Source organism: Lytechinus variegatus, chromosome 3, assembly GCF_018143015.1.
Source record: "Lytechinus variegatus isolate NC3 chromosome 3, Lvar_3.0, whole genome shotgun sequence".
Classification (NCBI taxonomy): domain Eukaryota; kingdom Metazoa; phylum Echinodermata; class Echinoidea; order Temnopleuroida; family Toxopneustidae; genus Lytechinus; species Lytechinus variegatus.
This window is the reverse complement of record NC_054742.1, coordinates 46,921,879-46,940,138: the sequence shown is the minus strand read 5'-3', so window position 1 is coordinate 46,940,138 and position 18,260 is coordinate 46,921,879. Positions and strand designations below refer to the sequence as shown.

The following is an 18,260-nucleotide window of genomic DNA, read 5'->3' as shown; positions in this document are numbered from 1 at the left end:
AATCCCTAGCAGACGTCCAAAATATTTTTTGTCATGTGGTAATGTCACATTTTAGAATGATTGACCTTGTAGTCATTTAAATGATTTAATAATTGTCCTCTTTTTAAAAGGACATTTCACTCCAACCTAAGTATGTATGAGTTACAATTATTTCCTCTTGTTTTTGCACTAGTTTTAGGAGTTCATCCATATCAGAAATTTATTATCCTACATTTAAGTTGTAATAGTAGCATCCTAAAACCTTGATTTTTTTTTTCTTCTTAGCTGACCTATGACTACAAGTTTGAGATTGAGAATGACCAGAACAAGATTCCTTGCCTGTGCAAGGCACCCAACTGCCGTAAGTGGATGAACTGAACTGACACACTAATTACTGGACATGCCGAAGGACACACCCAAGGACTTCCCTAACCATAGACTCTCTGTTGCTGAAGAGGAAGAAGTCCTGGCTCTAGATCTCAACCAAGCATTCAGTTCCTGTAATGCTGATGCAAGATACAGTTTGAGGGCAAGAAATATCTGTTTTTAGTCAGCCAAAAACAATCTGAATGAATAAAGAAAAGGTATAGGTGATGATAATATCTGCATGACGACATATAAGTAATGAGTAATCAAACACAAGATGTAAAACAAACCATTCTCTATGATGTGATATTGAGAAGACCCTAACATTGTCACATCTCACATGATAGTAAATTGAAAAGAATTGTGGAAAAGATGGAAATGATCATTGTGAGCTATCATATTGTTCTTGTATTAAGATGTTAAAAAATATTCTGAACGATTCCCCTTCAAAACCTCTCATATCCACGGTTTGGTAGAATAACGGCTGAAATGGCCCCGCCAAGAATTTGTGTATATCCTATCCATGCTTTTTGTATGCAGTACATGTGAGTCACTTTTAGACTATTTCTTCCAATATCTAAAATCATGATCATATTAGCTAGAATAAAGCTGCGAGTGGTTTCATTGCCATCAAGATATTGTTCAACATTGAATCATGGACATACAACAGATTAAATTAATAAACATTGTCTATAAAATGATTTATTTAGTCAGTTATCATGTGATTGTCATAAAGCCTGTAATCATGCAACTCATTAGACGTTAATTACAAGTACAAGTTATATTGATAATTTTGTAACTTCTGAAGGTTTCCATGGCGAAGAAGAATAGTGTAGTACACCATGTATCTTTCTTGGGCCAACACTTGCCACAAGAAAGATACATGGTGTACCGTGAAACCTACTACACTACTGATAATTTTATAAGGAAAATAATAATGTTGATTAATGAAATGTAAAACTAGGGAATTACATCATTCATTTGAAATGACTAATTTGGAGATTTTATTGGCAGCCTTCATTGGCACTCGCCAATTCTTGTTTTGAATTTATGAATGATAAAATCACCAGGACTTTAATTGCATTACTGACCAAGCTAAGTTAGACTTCTTGGAATTGGCACCCTTTTGTATCATGCATACAAGGAAATCATGATAAAAAAAATCCATCTTCAGTTTTTAACTCGATGACAATATCCCTTAACATTTCGAAGCTAAGACAGATTGTATCCATACTAGAATGCAAACAAAGAATTGACTATTTGTAATCATGCCATCCAATCCTTAATGTGGTTTACATGATGAATCATGCTGAGTGTTTTTCTGGCTTTGAGATTGATTCAAAGTGTCGTTCAGACCTCTGGAACTAAATGCTCAAATGGACTGAGGTAATCATGTTTTTGTTCTTGTAATTGTGATAGAAATCATGGGTGATAGATGCATCTATATTTGGGAAAAAATAGACATATTCCACAGTCAAACCAACAAACCGACTCAGAGCCGTCCGTTGGAAGTTGTTTAAAATAATGTAATAGCTTTGATCAGTATGGGTTTGGTTTGATTGATGCGACTCTATTACTTTGTTTCAGGAATGCTTGTTTGGGTTACTATTCCTGCACCGATTGGTTGAGAAACGACAGAATATGATACTACATGTAATACAATATAATGCTTTTGCAGAAGCAATGCAGTCATGCATCAGACATCCTTCCTTAACAAATGAGTCGCATGTTCCTTACCTTGACTCTGAACGAGAAACTTCCAGGCATACCGTAACAAATATATATCACCTGCTGTGACAATACATTTGTGACTTGACTGACATTTGGCAATCTATATATAGTATATATTTCAAGCCACAGTTTGCAGTGTTTGAGTTCATAGAAAAGTGCTTATATAGTTGCTATGATGCAACAACTATGATTTTGCGTTTTCATACGCAACACTAAATATTACATGAAATATTCTGAATATATTTTTATCATTTACCAGTTTGGAATTAAATACTAGCATCATACAGCTATTTGAATAGAATAGTTATTTTGCTTGCATTCATGTTTATGGTACATTGGATTTTATATTCTATTGCCCAATTCTTGGTTTTAACAAATGGTTTCAATACACTTTGTCATATTTGAAATGAAGTATTTGAACTTGTGTGAATCAGATAAAAGAGGAAATTCATTGCAAAAGTATTTTGAGATAAAATGAGTCATTCCGATGTTGTGTATACTGTACAAATTGTCTAATTTCTTCATTGTACATATGTATATAGTCTTGTATGTTGCATGTATGAACATGACCGTTTGTTGGTTTTTGTAGTTTTAAATGAAAACTATTTTGAATATAATTTGGAGAGAGAGACCAGAATGAAATATCTATAGTGTAATACCATGAATTTCTGTATTGATATGTTTATAAATAATTTAAGAATCTGTACATATTTACCATTTTTCTTGTTTTCTTGTGCATGGCAGAGATATTACTAAATTGAATTGTATAAAAATACAGTTGTCAACAAATTTGTATAGTTTGTTACAATCTGTGTGTATTTGCTACTTATGCACAGCCTGAAATGGTCTTTTCCTTCCTCTTATTAATAAATTTTATATTAGGTACCTCATCATTGTGTAAAATTTTTAAATTGAAAATTATCATGTTCATACAATGACAAGAAAATGAATTTTGTAGGCCCTTCTTGTGTAGTGTCTGTGTATATATTCATGAAATCTTTGCTATGCCAGTATTACTTTGTTTTCCTTCTCTCTGTCTCTCTTTCTTTCTCTGATGATGTCTAGACTGAGAATAGGAAGATGTTGAGAGGGACAATATCAGCATATGTTTTTGTTGTCTTTATTTGCAGTAATATTGGACTCTGATTAATAGTATGGTGCTTTATGGGTAATTAAGAAAAAAAAATGTAAATTTTGTTTTTGCCAACTTCAAATTTTAGATATATTATGTGGATTATAATTGTGGCTGTGTTGTATATTAAGATTTTATCATCATTGGGAAGATAAGAAAATAGTGCTGCAATTTGAAGGGGAAAAAGAAAAGAAAAGAAAGAGAGAATGGCAAAGAATTATTTATCAAAAATTATTTTGGTGATGTATTGGGTTTGCTGGTGTGTATAATAAATTTTATGCGCAGGAATTCATTAGTGTTTGTATACATTAATTTCTTTCTAATTTCATTTGCAATATGCTAACAACAATTGGTGAAGTAGTGTAGTGATTAAAGATTATGTGACCCGCGTGATTAGAAAGAACACATTTTTTTAGAGGACAATCTCTTTTATTAAAAGGTCAAATTTACTAGTTTAAAGTCGAGTTGAATTAATGGTATTTACCAAGATGAATATATAAAACTAGAGACTTTGAAATACTACATGAGAGCTATATCTGAAATCATGAACACTTTCCTATCTAGTTGATACATTATCTACTGAATTGTTCTGAATTATAACATATTGTATATTGGGGGGAGGGATTTTTTTTCAGCCAGGCCTACATCAGAAACAGTAGGAGAATGCATATTTTTGAATGTCATTTAATATGTTTGCTCTGCGTCGAGTGTATTGTATTCTTAAAGGTAACCTAGCGTTTCCATCTTTAACAAATTATATTTTATCATAATGTGATTTCTGAGGTTGTAGAAAACGATGTGTGACTTGATATTTTCCTTTTGACAATACAAGTATATATATATATATTTGAAATATGGGAAAGGGAGAGAAAATGTTTAATATATCGAGAAAAAAAAAAAAAAAAAGTTTTGCCTGTAAATTGTGAATATGATTACAGCAGCTTTGAGATATTTTTACCACATTCTTTAACCCTCCCCCAGTTTACCTTTCTTGTATATGACTACTAGGTATGCAAATAAGAAATTTCCATAGTCTATTTTGAAATAGTTTGTAGGTCCCTCTGTAATGTGTATATGTGTTCATAATGTTTCTCTTTAGTGATGTGTCAAAACCTGATTCTTCAAGAGTTGCGTTTTTAACAAAGTCGTATATTTTATTCCACCTTTTTTCAGTATAGGTATTTTGTAAACATTTTGAATATTAAAAAAAGGTACTACTGGTTGATCCTACAGTGACCCTATGATTGGAATAAAATCTGCACTTGATATTGTTTGATGGCACTCAGTAACTGTTCTGTAAATAATCGTTGAATTAAGTTTTGTGGGCCTGGTTTCAGTTATCTCTTCATTTTTTCTCCCTGCTGTATTTGTTCTTTTCATGATAAAAATGCATGTGGTGTAGTGGAGTGTGTTGTCATTGTACATGTACTTTGTTCTTTTTTTTGTCAGCAAACGTATTTGCCAATAAAGTATCAAACCTTTCAGAGAAATAGTAAGTCACTTGTCGGGACCTCCTCAATATCACTTGCCATTTACAAACAAGAATAGGAGAGAGGGAGAGGGAAAAGCATTTAGAGGAAGAGAGAGAAAGGGAGACAAAGATGAAAAGAAAGTGGAATAGTAAGATGTGGATGAAAACAGAAGATGTAAACATACTGGATATTTGATAGAGGTCAACTTCAACCCTAATATTTTCTGTCACTTCCTTGATTCCCGCTGAGAAAGTAATGTGATTTTGTTTATTCGATAATGCGAAATGAATTATATCACGTGCATTTTATGTGAACGATGTGTATAAATAGTTACTCGCTTTCCAAATCCATATAGGCCTATATTCAACATACACAAAAGCTATTTTGAAAAATACCAAATAAATCTCAGTGACACTGAATGTAGGGTAACTATCATTTACTTTTAAAAATTGTTTTTAGAAACATTTCCAAATAATAGCCTTTTTTTAATTTCAGAGAAAATCTCATTTTTAGGGTGCAAAATTATCATTTACATTTACAAATTGTTATTTTGAAACATTTTCAAATAATACCTCGTTTTCTCCGAAATTTCTAGATAATCCTCTAAGTATTCCGATCTTGTGGTACACATGACAGAAGGATGTGAAAAAGTATTCAATTGGAATTCAGTTTCGTAAATATAACACATGTTGTCAGATCATCCAAAGAGTCTACTCTATTGATCATCCAAAGAGTCTACTCTATTGATTTATAAATTTAGAGTCTACTCTATTGATCATCCAAAGAGTCTACTCTATTGATTTAGAAATAAAACATTTTGCTGAATTAAATCTTCGATGTAAAATAAGAAATTATGACATTTGAAGTTTGTTTTATATATGAAAAACAAGGGAGATGCGCAAATAAGATTACCGATGATATGAATTTTCACTATTCCTTTTGTAATTCATTGAAAAGGGTATAGCATTTTATTTTTTACACAAAATGACGCAAAATTATTCCTACCCTAACATGAGGAATACTCATTGTTGTAACATAACAAATGTCGTTCAATCAAAATGGTCATTATCAAAACTACAAGATAATGAAATTTTCTAGAAAGGACAGTCGCCATGTCATGCAATTTGATCCATCGTAATCACTTCAAACATTGAAACCGGGCATTGAAATAAACCAAACAGCGGTTAAAATCATGATTGGACTTTTTATCAACTTACGTACTCATTGCGCTCAAAATAAAGGAAACTGAAAATTATCGCTGATTTATATAAGTAAATGACCTATCATAAAGCTTATAGGGTGCGTTTATGCGCCACTTTTTTACCCTAGAATCACGATTCTGCAGAATCACGATTTCGTTTATAACTTAAATGATTATTCACTCACGCTTGAGTGAGCAAAATAGTTTGAAAAGGGGATACCAAAAAGTCTCTTGCCTGAGGTATTTGAATTTCAAAAAGAAAAATCACATATCTAACAGTTCACCATCTGCTCTTTAAAGTGATACTCCAATCAAAGAATTCAAACTTACACTAATGCTTCTGTTTAAACAGCGCATTTGTGGGTTATGTTCATGAGTGCAAGTTTGAAAAGATTTCTCTTTTCATGACTGACTGATCCATTATTTTCCTTTCACCACCCTGATCAAAACTTGAACTTTGGTCAATGAAATATGTACAAGTTGTCTTCCGGAAGTACAACATTAAAATCTATTTGTGGTGTCGGTGATGACAACTAGATGTAGGTATCAGTAATGAGGGTTTAATATTTCATATTCTGGTAAAATAAGGTTGCATTTTTCAAAATGAATTAAGCCCTCTAAATTTTGATTTACTTTTTTAATATGATATACAGGTTGCTCAGCGCTCTCTAGCACGAATTGTAACGCCTGTCTTTCTATCAACTGTAAAGGCCTATAGAATAACCTCGAATCTGTTAGAGTTCAATTTTAGGCACTAGCAAAGACATTTTGTAAGGAAACAAGACATTTAGTTGAATGATATTTGAAAGAGCTTAGTCAACTATCCTTGGCATTGAAATCACGCTGTTATGTTGCCGATTCATGCCAATAAATCAGTTTGCAAACTCGACGTGAGTGCATAGTGAGAGGTATGTTGTTTTTGTTTACGTTTTCATTTTGCATTTTGTGTCGTAAGTGGAATATGTTGGGAGAGAGAGAGAAAGAGGGGGAGGGGAGAGAGCAAAGAAAAAACTCTTTAAAAAGACTACCAAACTCAATAAAGAGGTACAAAAAGAAAGGAAAAGACAGTTAAGAACAAAGGTAGAGCAAGGGAGGGGTGAAAACTTGATTTCATCAGATTCTGATGGTAAGAATTTTAAGGAGGGAGACTATCTTGTCTTTCCATTTAGTCGGTGCTCATATCCTCAGTTGTCACGTTAAAAAAAACATATCCAAGATGGCTAGTGGCTCAATATTTTATTTGGTTTTGCTGGCCTGTTTTGCTCTCGTAATTTCAAACAAGATGCCCCTTCAAGAAAAGGGTAAGAAATCGAATTTAATTACCATTACGATCTGTATCATTTTTATTATCATAATAATTCGTATTATCAGTCTTATTATAGTTAGGTCTGTCGTTGTTGAATTTAGTATTAGTATTTGCATTGTTATGATAACATATGTCATCATCATCATCATTACCATCATTAGCAATATCATTATCATCGTCATCATCTTATTATCAACATCATCATCATTATCACTTTTATTTTCATTATTCCACTGACAGATCTCTCATTGTAATTTCCTTTTCCTAAGAACCATTAAAAAAATATAAACTATAGTATTAGACATCTTTACTGTATTTTCTTCTCTTAGAGTGTGTTAACGATAGAAAACATTTTATTCGATAGACAAGTATGAAAACATAATCATATATTACATTATGAATTCAATTATATGATGTTGACTATATATATACAGCGTTTTTATAATCAAATATTTCTTTGGTTTATTTGTGATCCCGATTGACGGTTTACTTAACATCGATCCTAAAGAGCATGCTCATTCGAGGAGAAAGCGAGGTAAGTGACTCATTTTCAAGATTCCTTTTTAAACACTGCTGGGTCATAGAGATAGTTGATTTTGGGTTTATTTTTTTTTGCTTATTAACAGAGTTCTGCCATCAAATATTGACCATTTTCAGCAAGGCTGTCGAGTGTTGAACCGCAGTGTCACAAATAAAATATGAATATCATAAACCGAAAACATGCCTGCTTCTGTCCTACGACGTCCGATCTGATTTCCATTTACGCATTTTATCTTTATTTTGAGAATGCTGTGCGATGTTACCAAACATACCGCGAAGAACATTCAAGTGGCGTAGCGTGGATCAATTCAAGGCGGCGGCACCGGAAGAATAATTGTGAAACAAATTCATTCCCTTTCAGGTGGGTGCAAGGAGCATGCATATCCCCGCCCGCGCGAATCGCAGATTTTCCATCTTCTTTCTTCCATCACATTTTGAGAGAAAGAACACGTCTTCAACCACGAACTAGTTGCTGGTACCCACATCCTTCGAATGCGATGTAGCATTTCGCAATGAAGGAACTTGGCTGGAAGAACAAAGAAAAGCCAAGTAGAAAATGCATAGTTACTTGATATGCCTAATATTAATTGACACTTATCTCTCATATTTTTTTCTAACATATTCAAATTGTTTGCATACTTCCCAAACAAAGGTTGAACGCATTGCCTGAAGGGGGGAGGGGGGGGGGGTTGGAAGAGAAATGCCGGTTGCTAATCAAAGCTCCGAAATTTCAGTATAAAATGGTATACTGAGTTACTTTCACGGATGCCTATTCTAGTTTGCATCGACTAATATTTTTTCAACCTATAAAGGCAAGTGAGGACATGAGTGCAGATGACACTGTAAACCTAATATAAGTATTAAAAGAAACATGCGTGTGAATGAAGAAGAAAATGTCTAATGTAACCACTTTTGCTTTACTGGTAGAACTATGCAGTAGCGTATACAGGATTTTTGAAAGGGGGTTCAAGCTGAATGAAATGTTGACAACCCCCGCCCAAAAAAAATGTCTTCCACAAAATTTTAGGGGAGGGTTTTGAGTATCAAAAATTGAAGGGGGTTGAACGCCTGTAACCCCCCCCCCCGCCCCTGCGTATGCTACTGGAATTATGTCTGATGTTGTCACCACGGTATCTCTCACCTCGACGTCAAGCTCTTTTTTTTTTTTTTACTAGTGGGAGGGGTGATGGGTAAAAGTGCACTTACGGGATGGAAAGCGCGACCAGAAAAACGCGTAACACAGACGTAGAACTTTCATACTTTCGCGAGACATGACGAAACATTCTCGCTGTTGATTTTTTGGTGCCAGGTAAAAATGGCAGAGGTAATAATGGCAGAGGTAAGAATGGCAAAGGTAAGAATGGCAGAGGTAAAAATGGCAGAGGTAATAATGGCAGAGGTAATAATGGCAGAGGTAAAAATGGCAAAGGTAAAAATGGCAGAGGTAAAAATGGCAGAGGTAAAAATGGCAGAGGTAATAATGGCAGAGGTAAAAATGATAAAGATAGGCTACATCATAATAATTATCATCCATGACCGGATCGACTCTTGTCGACGAAATAGGCTATAAAAACTGATTAAATATTATGTTGTTTTTCGTCATTTAAGATCTATACTCTGTCGTTTATATGACTAAACTCAAGCATTTTCTTGCAAAAATGATTTCAATTAGTGACTGCATGATGAAAGGATCTTAAGCTCGTAAGCAGAACAACGCTTTACATACAAACCCAACGATTTTTTTTTAAATGTAAACTCCAATGTGTGCAGCCACTAACCCTCTGAAACGAACAAGTTCGGGTCTATTTCGAACTACTTTCATAATTTAACCTGGAAAAAAAATAACTGAACATTCTGTAATAAAAGTATTTTTTATTTCCACATCATGATGGATCATGATGAATAGTTATTGATGTCACTGGCGGATCCATGGGGCACAGCAGGCCCGTGCCCCCCTTGAGAGGTACAATTGAAATCTTAGCAAAAATATGCTAACTCAAGTGTGCCCCCTTTTTAAAGCGAGACCCTTTTTCTGCTTGCTAATTATTTTTATGGACAAGTTAGTAGGCGGAAAACTTTTTCGCGTGCCATTTTTCAGGAAAATGTGCCCCCTTGGAAAATCCTGGATCTGCCCCTGATTAAAGTAATATGTTAAATGTAAATGATACAATTATTGTTTAGTCTTTAGAGCAATACCTTAATGCAGCTAGTCCAAGTTGATGCACAGGTCCAAAAGGGTTTGACGTCATATATGGGAAGCTGCCCCATGACATTTTATGCACTACAGAATGGTTCGTAATTGTTTTAAAAAAAAATATTTCAGGAGCGTCAGTGAAATGATTTGTCTCTTGATACATACTGAAGATAAAAATTGTTTTTTTTTTCTAGAAAATTATATTTCATTAATATTTTCTATACACCAAATATGGGAAAGCTGCTCGCAAATGACGTCATCTCTAATTGCGATCAAGATTGTGCTTCAAAATTGAATTTTAATACAGCGATTTGACATGAGAAGGCCGTCCATGAGAGTCCAGAAAAAATAAGATATTCCAGCCAAAATATTATTTGGTGCAGACGATCTATCTATGATTTTAAAAATGTCACCCTTTCCATTATTTTTATTTTCTTAGAACCTTTCTTTGTTAATCTATGTAGGGCTTACATGCGGGGGCTTTTTGATTTTTTTGCATGGGGGTTTAAGACCCTTTTTACCTATACCATTATGACCTCTGCCATTATGCCCTCTGCCATTTTTAACCTCTGCCATTTTTACCTCTGCCATTATTACCTCTGCCATTTTTACCTCTGCCATTATTACCTCTGCCATTTTTACACCGAGCCGATTTTTTTGGGGGATCCTGTCATTCTGCAAAATTAACATGATCATGAAAGAAAATTATTTAAGAGTTTATGGGTACGTTGGGGGAATAATAATTCCATTGTTTTTTTTTTCTTCTTCAAATTTTAATGCCAAATGCAATATAAAACTGATCTGTTTCGTTCTTCTTAGCCGTTGATTACAATTAATGATCAATTTAAAAATTTTGATTTCGGCTCGATCGTTTCTCACAAATCTTAAAAATAACGCACAATTATTGCAGCAACGTTCCGAAACATCAGCTCCCTCATCAACAACACCCGTGATAGGGCCTATTTGAAAATATGTTTTCCCAATTACCTTATTAACTATTCTTAAAGATGTCAAATAAAAAAATATCGTTTGGCTGAAGCCTGCGCGTCAGTTATTGATCATTCTTCCTACTTAATCTAACCCACTCAGAAAATATGCTTCTGTATTTTCTCAATTTCTTAAAGGGGAATGAAACCTTTGGAACAAATAGGCTTGTGTATAGAAACAGAAAAATCAAAGAATAAGAATAAAGAAAGTTTGAGAAAAAATCGGACAAATAGTGAAAAAGTTATGAGCATTTGAATTTTGTAATCACTAATGCTATGGTGATCCTCACATTGGCAAAACCAAGGATGTGTGATGTCACTGATGAACAACTTTCCCTTTGGTGGACTATAAAATACCCTCAAAATGTCTCTTTTTGCTCTTATGATGATACAAACTCTTTATCCATGATGTATTCTTAAAAATATGAATTACATGCCCTCATGTAAACAGAACACATTATTTATGGATAGATGTGATAAAAGAGGCAATTCTAGTGAAATATATATTAAAGTAATGGGGAGAGTTGTTCACAAGTGACATCACACATCTTTGTCCCATTGCCAATTTGCTATCTCCATAGCATTAGTGATCGCAATATTCAAATGCTCATAACTTTCTCATTATTTGTCTGATTTTTCTCAAACTTTCGTTGATCTGTTTCTTTGATTTTTCTGTTTTCACACAAGCTATCCTGTTCCAATGGTTTCATTCTCCTTTAAATCATGGAATCATAGCCTAGCATTCTCTTCGGTCGGCATCTCAGAAAAATCGTAATCTCCCTAGAAATTAATTTAGAAGAACCATTTGAAACATACCGCCACAGATACGAGATGACCTCGGCTAATATTGGAAACAGGATCATTCTTTCTGATTGATCGATGCATTTATTTAAATTTATTTAAAAAAAAAAGACAACATGTCAAGGTGAACGGAGAACAAATTAAATTTATTATCCCAAGTCTGGGAGCATTGACCCGCGTCAAGCATGTCAAGGGGGTGATTGCTGCATACAGCTCGAGAAATCAAAACAGATTTGGGGGAAAGAACCTATAGGCATTGGTTTTATGTCCTTAATACTCTAACAAACCTAATTTAGATTCCCTAAGGTCTTCAAAACTCTACTGGAAATGATACAAGCAGAAGACCTTGGAACTGTTATGCGATTTGTAAACTCAGAATGGATTCACACATCTCCAAGTATATATCACTATTCCCCAAATGAACTTGTTTTTGTCTGTGAAAGAAGTTTATTTCGTTTGTATTTCGCTTTAATTTGTGACCCTGATTTTAAAGCTAGAAAAAAATCATATCAAATCAAAAGATAATAATCAGATAGAAAATTACATGATGTTTTTGTTTACATAAGGATGGGATTGGATAGTGGCAAGACTGGGGTAGTAGCTCTTCCCAGAAACATTTTGACCTTTACAGAAAAGTCTAAATATTATCATTGCACATTATTACGGCATGTAAAAGGGTAAATAAATCTGCAAATAAATCTTGATGTTAATTCAATCAGATTGAATATAAATTCCTATTAAATATTATCAGTTTGGAGAAGATATATATATATATATAAATGTGTGAAGTTATACATGTACAACAGCTTTGGCAACTCTTTTTTATTCAAATATTTTGTGACAGAAATTTTCTCTTCATCCATTTGTGTCACAAAAAATATATATATATAATCACAAATAGTTTAGTAAATGCCTTGAAATAAAATCGTAGATTTTAAAAGGAGTATAGCTCTCAAAAATTAAAGGTAAAGTCACACTCGTCGTCACTGCCCATGATGTGACAAAAACAAAAATACAATTAAAAATCTGTTTCTGAAGCAGTCGTGAAAATACGTTTGTTCATATATATATAGTTGACACTTCGTAATTCCGAAGGTTCTTTATTCCGAAGGTTCGTAATTCGAAACACCGGCGAAACACGTAAATTGCCTATACCTCGAAGTTCGTTAATCCGAACATTTGTAGCGTTATTCCGAAGGCTCGATAATCCGAAAACGAAATAAGGTTCGATGTTTCGAAGGTTTGTTAGTCCGAAAACGAAATAAGGTTTGTTATTCCGAAGGTTCGTTAGTCCAAAAACGAAATAAGGTTTGTTAATCATTACGATTTCGGATTAACGAATCTTCGGAATTACGAACTTCACTTTGTTTTCGGACGAACGAACCTTCGGAATAATGAACCTCATTTCGTTTTCGGACTTACGAAACTTCGGAATTAGGAACCTTCGGAAATACGAACCTTCGAAATAACGAAGCTTCGGAATTACGAATGTATGCGCTATATATATATAGTGAAAAAAAAGATGCAAACAACTTATAACTTTCTTGTAAATAATAAACCAATGTATATATCCTACGAATTTATAGAAACCTGAACCTGGTTTCACTCCTATTAACCGACCTTACGATCAACGCTTCCTTAAGAATGTAGCATCTTGCCATGACCTCTTTCACTGATCATTGTTTTGTCAAAATGGATGCGATCCAAAGCAATGATGTTGATGCTAATGAAGCCTTCTTGGTGGTCAGAAACCTGTATCGTTTCCATCTATCATAACCCGGTTACATCAACGACACAAATACTGTAATCATTACCAGTTGTGACTGATTCACATTTAAATTTTAACTTCATGTACATATATATTATTTTCTAAGAAAATAAATACGAAGGCATAACATTACTGAACCAATGAGTAACGTTGGCCTGGGGTGAGCACAATATTTTAAAACCCCGGTTTAAAACGTTATCATACGTCGCGATGGTACAAATAGCTCGTCCAAGACCCCTCCATTTCCTTCCTTGGGAATGCTTAATTGTAGTCTGGGCATACTAAGAGCCAGTTATCATTAAGACTTATGGCAACGACCATGGTGACAGGGCACTGCAGTCAGTAATACTCTTCCATGGAACATATAATAATGGCAAAGTTTTATTGTTTATCTTCATAAAATGGGCCCCAGAAGTAGCTTGCAATGAATAAATGATCGAGTCTGACATAATACGGGGTTGCATCAATCTTTGATCTAAATCAATACACGTTCCGTCTTTGTTCAACTGCATGTCGGGTAAACAAATCCGATGGGGTCCTACATTAATGTGGAACTGGTGTGTGACGTATAATGGCGACGAGGGTGTAGGATGTTTTCTTTAACCCCCACCCAGCCACATTGTACATGTTGTAATAATGAAGACATTCAATATGTACAGTCTGTAACTCATCATCATCATCTGGTACCACCGCGATTGAGTTGACAGGAAAACACAAGGGTTCTACAAAGACACAAGTCACTTTTGAATCGTATCGCAACCGTAGAAAATAAAGGAAGGATAAAAAATAATACTTTCTTCGGAAAGTATAAACTGGAGAAAGAAGTAGGTTTATTGAAGTTCATTGAAAGAACTGTCGTGCGATCCTTTGCGAAAGCCAAGATTGGAGATCGCAAAAATTGTTGAACCATTCAAAAATTTTCCACGATCAATAGGATTACCACGACTGATCTGATATGATCTGATACGATCTGATAAGGTCACACTACGATTACCCCACGATTAAGTACGCCGTTTGAATCGTTGCGCAAAAACGTGACAGTGGGAACTAGATATGAAAGAAGCCTCGATTCGACGTTCCGATTCGGCTCCTTTATTCGGCGTTGTGGTTAATCCCCAAGTTATCATTTCAAATTTGAGGTCAACTGACATACCCTATTGTTACGATAGAGTGACCCTTTCATGTGGCAGTGTGGTCAAGACAAAGTATAAAGTGAAATGTCTCTATATATTTTGTGTTTACAGTATTATACGTACTGTGCCTATAACGGGGTTGTGAAAGTCTTGGCTCATTTGAAATAATACGTTCAAACTAAATAAGTCCTTTAAACTGTTCCCTGGATACTCAGTCCAACATACCAGTCCTAAACTTGCGGCATACCTATACTAACACCGATGGACGGTTTTAGAACGATGAGTTCTATCTAACTCCTCTATTCCTCGCTACCTATTTTATGACGGTGTTGTGATCGCCTGCGCGCGCATGTTGGCGCCACCAGAAACCGAGCGTCAAGCTGAGATAAGTATTTCTCTTTGCTGGCGCGGCGGCCGATATTCGACGGCATTTCATTACACGTCCCTCATCATCAACGTTCGACCATCTCTCACTTCACGAGTAGGTGATCTAAGAGTGCTCTAAGAAAGATGGGAGACGGTTTGTTATTTCATCTGGGCTGCCTTCTGGCCTGTATAACCCTGGTGATTGGGTACAATATTCAGAACGTCAACAAACGTAAGTCTATTTTCTTTCCCTTCTATACATATTCGCATATCGAGTTTTCATTATTTTGCATATAAGGATACATAAGTGATATAAATTAGTGTAAGAAATACACAATCTTTAAACGTCCCTGATCAGTTTGGTGTTTTGATATTTATCGTAAAAACTATGTCGACGAACAAGCCTCTTTCATTTTACGTAACCCTAGGAAGACTGCATTATGGAGTTTCAAAGGGTGACAACGATCAATCAAGAATGGGGGGGGGGGTGGTATATTGTTTGTAACCAAGAAAAACAATTTATGACGAAACTACCAAAGCCGTTTCTTCGAAAGAAAATGTTAAATGGCATTCAAATTTTCTCATAGGAAACCGCCCCTGAGGCCCTTCCCCTTAATATCCCGTGTTTGGTTATGGATGGTATCATTTAAAATGTTATACATACAGCCACATCAATGGATACTGATATATTTTAATGTATGGTTTATTTGAACAATGATTACATAAAAGAATCAGCGTATAGTTATTGGCCCTATAGTGGTGATGTGTGTGGGTGTGGGAATGTGTGTGTGCATTTCTATGTGAGGAATGTTGCTAGGCACAACAAGGTGTCCTCAGATTCATACAGTATCCAAAATAATATGGCAAATTACATACACACGCAGGTCATTTCCTATGGGCGAGTGGTATATAGAATATAATTGGTTTTTAAAAATAAGACATTGAGGGTAAAAAGTGGTAAAAAGTATGCACCATCAGGGAAAATCGCAGTAGAGTTGTGAAGTTTGAAGGCCTATTTCAGGATGGTACTTAATTGTTAAAATCTTCGATATTCGTTTATTAGGCCATGTCCTAGTTAACCTGCTTCTAAGATCATCTCGGTCATCCTGACCAATTATTATTATTATTATTTTGATTTCCAATGCATTTCCGTCAGAGCATTCGGAGTTCTGTTTCGAGATGTGTGTGTTTATCGGAGTTCTGTTTCGAGACGTGTGTATTTAGGGGAGGGGGGGGGCAGTGTTACCCCTTGTTTATTGAGATATGCAATTTCTTTGGATAATGTACGATATTTTTGTTGCGTTATATCTGGAGGTCACATTCAGGATAACTCCAGCTTTTTGAAAAGTAGCACCAACATGTCAAACATCTTATTTCCATTTGTTTACTTATTGTTTTACATGATAAAATTTTAATATACGGATGGAAAATGTTACTTGATGTAGGATATACTTCGCGATATGATTAGCAATAATTCAGTTATGCTAATGCCATGAGTACATGGACAAATATCACTGTTTTTTTATATTTCGCTCGCCCATCATGCCAATGGGTCTAACAGTTTAAATGGTAATATTCAATTTCTAGACTTGATGAAAATGTATATGACAGTGTGGTAGTTGCTTATTTCCCTCGAAAATAATGTTCTTATTTGGTGATCGGATGTGGTACACAAAACTCTGCCTGGAATAAAAACAAAATGGTACTTTACTGACTTCAGAGCTTACCCTACCAGGAAAGGTTTTTCCGTTCACTGTTTCCGATTCTTCCAACAGTCAACACAAGTAGAAAATTCAGCACACCTATGTTTGTACGAAACAATCAAAATCTACTTGCAAATGAAACATTACTTAAAGTAGCAAATAATGATAATAATCATTCGCTTTTATGATAAAGCACTTAATACATCGGAACAATGTCTTGAAGCGCTTTGACATGTCATTACCCCGTTCATCGGCTGCCCTCACCATATTTGCCTATTGGTAAAGCGTATATAGAGACTTCACCTCGATTATTATGCGTTATATACATTTAAGTATTATTGTTATCATTATTATTGTTATTATTATTATTATTATCATTATTATTATTATTATTATTATTATTAGTAGTAGTAGTAGTAGTAGTATAAGTAGTATATATATATTTAAAGGCTACTGTACGTGAGGTTTCGAAATAGGGTTGGGTAAGAGGGGGTGTATAGTGTTTGACACGCTTCCAATGATTCGCTAGAAGTATAAAAAATTGAGAGAAAAAGTATAATGAAGTCAGCTCAAATTGCTGCGTCTATATGATGATTCAAAATGTATGTCACGTCCTGAAGTCTCTTCACGGATTGGCCTCTGACGGTCATTACCCTTGACAGACAAACATGTTTCTGGAAATAATCTGCATCTAACAACAAATTGGAAATCACTTAGGAACTCATCGCCTGATCATTGCCAAGAGTTCTAAGGTCACAGAAAGGACATTTTGCGAGTCCGATCTTCATTACCATGGTCAAAGTTCGAGAGAGCTACCCTTTCCAGGTCAGGGTCGTTTCACAAAGCACGCTGTCAGTGATTTTCACCGACAACCGTTATAAGCTACTGAAATCCGTGCATCTGATTGGCTGAAAGCAGTGAAAAATCAATAGCAAGTCGATTCATGAAAGAGTTCCAAGGTCTACATCCAGGACTTTCAACTCTGTTTTTCTTCTGAGTCAAGTGCACCTTGACACCAGATCGACGATCATCAGAAACCTTTCATCGTTCTGTGATTTTCCCCATTGGGATTGTTGTTATTCGGATGTTCCTGGGTTATCGGAGAATCAGCGATGGCAGTTTGATGGTTTTCATTCCAGATCAATATCAAAACATCTCAACAAATCTGATGACTTGTCATAAACAAGTCAAAGAAAACAGATTGCTTATATGAATGCTGTCCTAATTAAAATGGTTGCGGTTGGTCATTTATCTTATGCGGATAAGACAAATGGTTCTAGCATCCTTTTGCTGTCTGGGTTAATACGTGAATGACCATATAGACGCTCTAGACCAAGGGCTGGGGAAGAATTACTGTAACATGGAATGCTTAGCCAATTCTTAAAAATTCATTTCGATATCAAGACACAAAGCGCGACAGGTCTAAGATACGAGGTCTAAAGTAAGAGAGCGCCATTTGCCGACCGATCATTCTTTTCAATCAATGAGCCGTCCCATATACACGTAAGGATGATAAAAAATGTAGGGAAAAGTGTTTTGTGTGTCTCATTCGTATACTAGTATTGCGATATCCCTGTAAGAT

The 18,260-nt window shown here is 35.0% G+C and overlaps 2 protein-coding genes across 9 annotated transcripts in view; both read left to right on the top strand.

Annotated features, from left to right (window-relative positions):
• Positions 1-4,704, top strand: part of LOC121411188 (histone-lysine N-methyltransferase 2C-like) — a 74,490-nt gene extending 69,786 nt beyond the window's left edge. For all 8 annotated transcript variants that reach the window (XM_041603755.1, XM_041603754.1, XM_041603758.1 and 5 more), the window contains one exon: positions 265-4,704. In XM_041603755.1, the coding sequence (XP_041459689.1) occupies positions 265-357 (93 nt within the window). In that variant the 3' untranslated portion in view covers positions 358-4,704. The remainder of the gene's footprint in view (positions 1-264) is intronic.
• A 10,297-nt stretch (positions 4,705-15,001) lies between these two features.
• Positions 15,002-18,260, top strand: part of LOC121412045 — a 68,019-nt gene continuing 64,760 nt past the window's right edge. Inside the window, exon 1 of the mRNA XM_041604955.1 lies at positions 15,002-15,207. Coding sequence (XP_041460889.1) covers positions 15,120-15,207 — 88 coding nt within the window. The 5' untranslated portion in view covers positions 15,002-15,119. The remainder of the gene's footprint in view (positions 15,208-18,260) is intronic.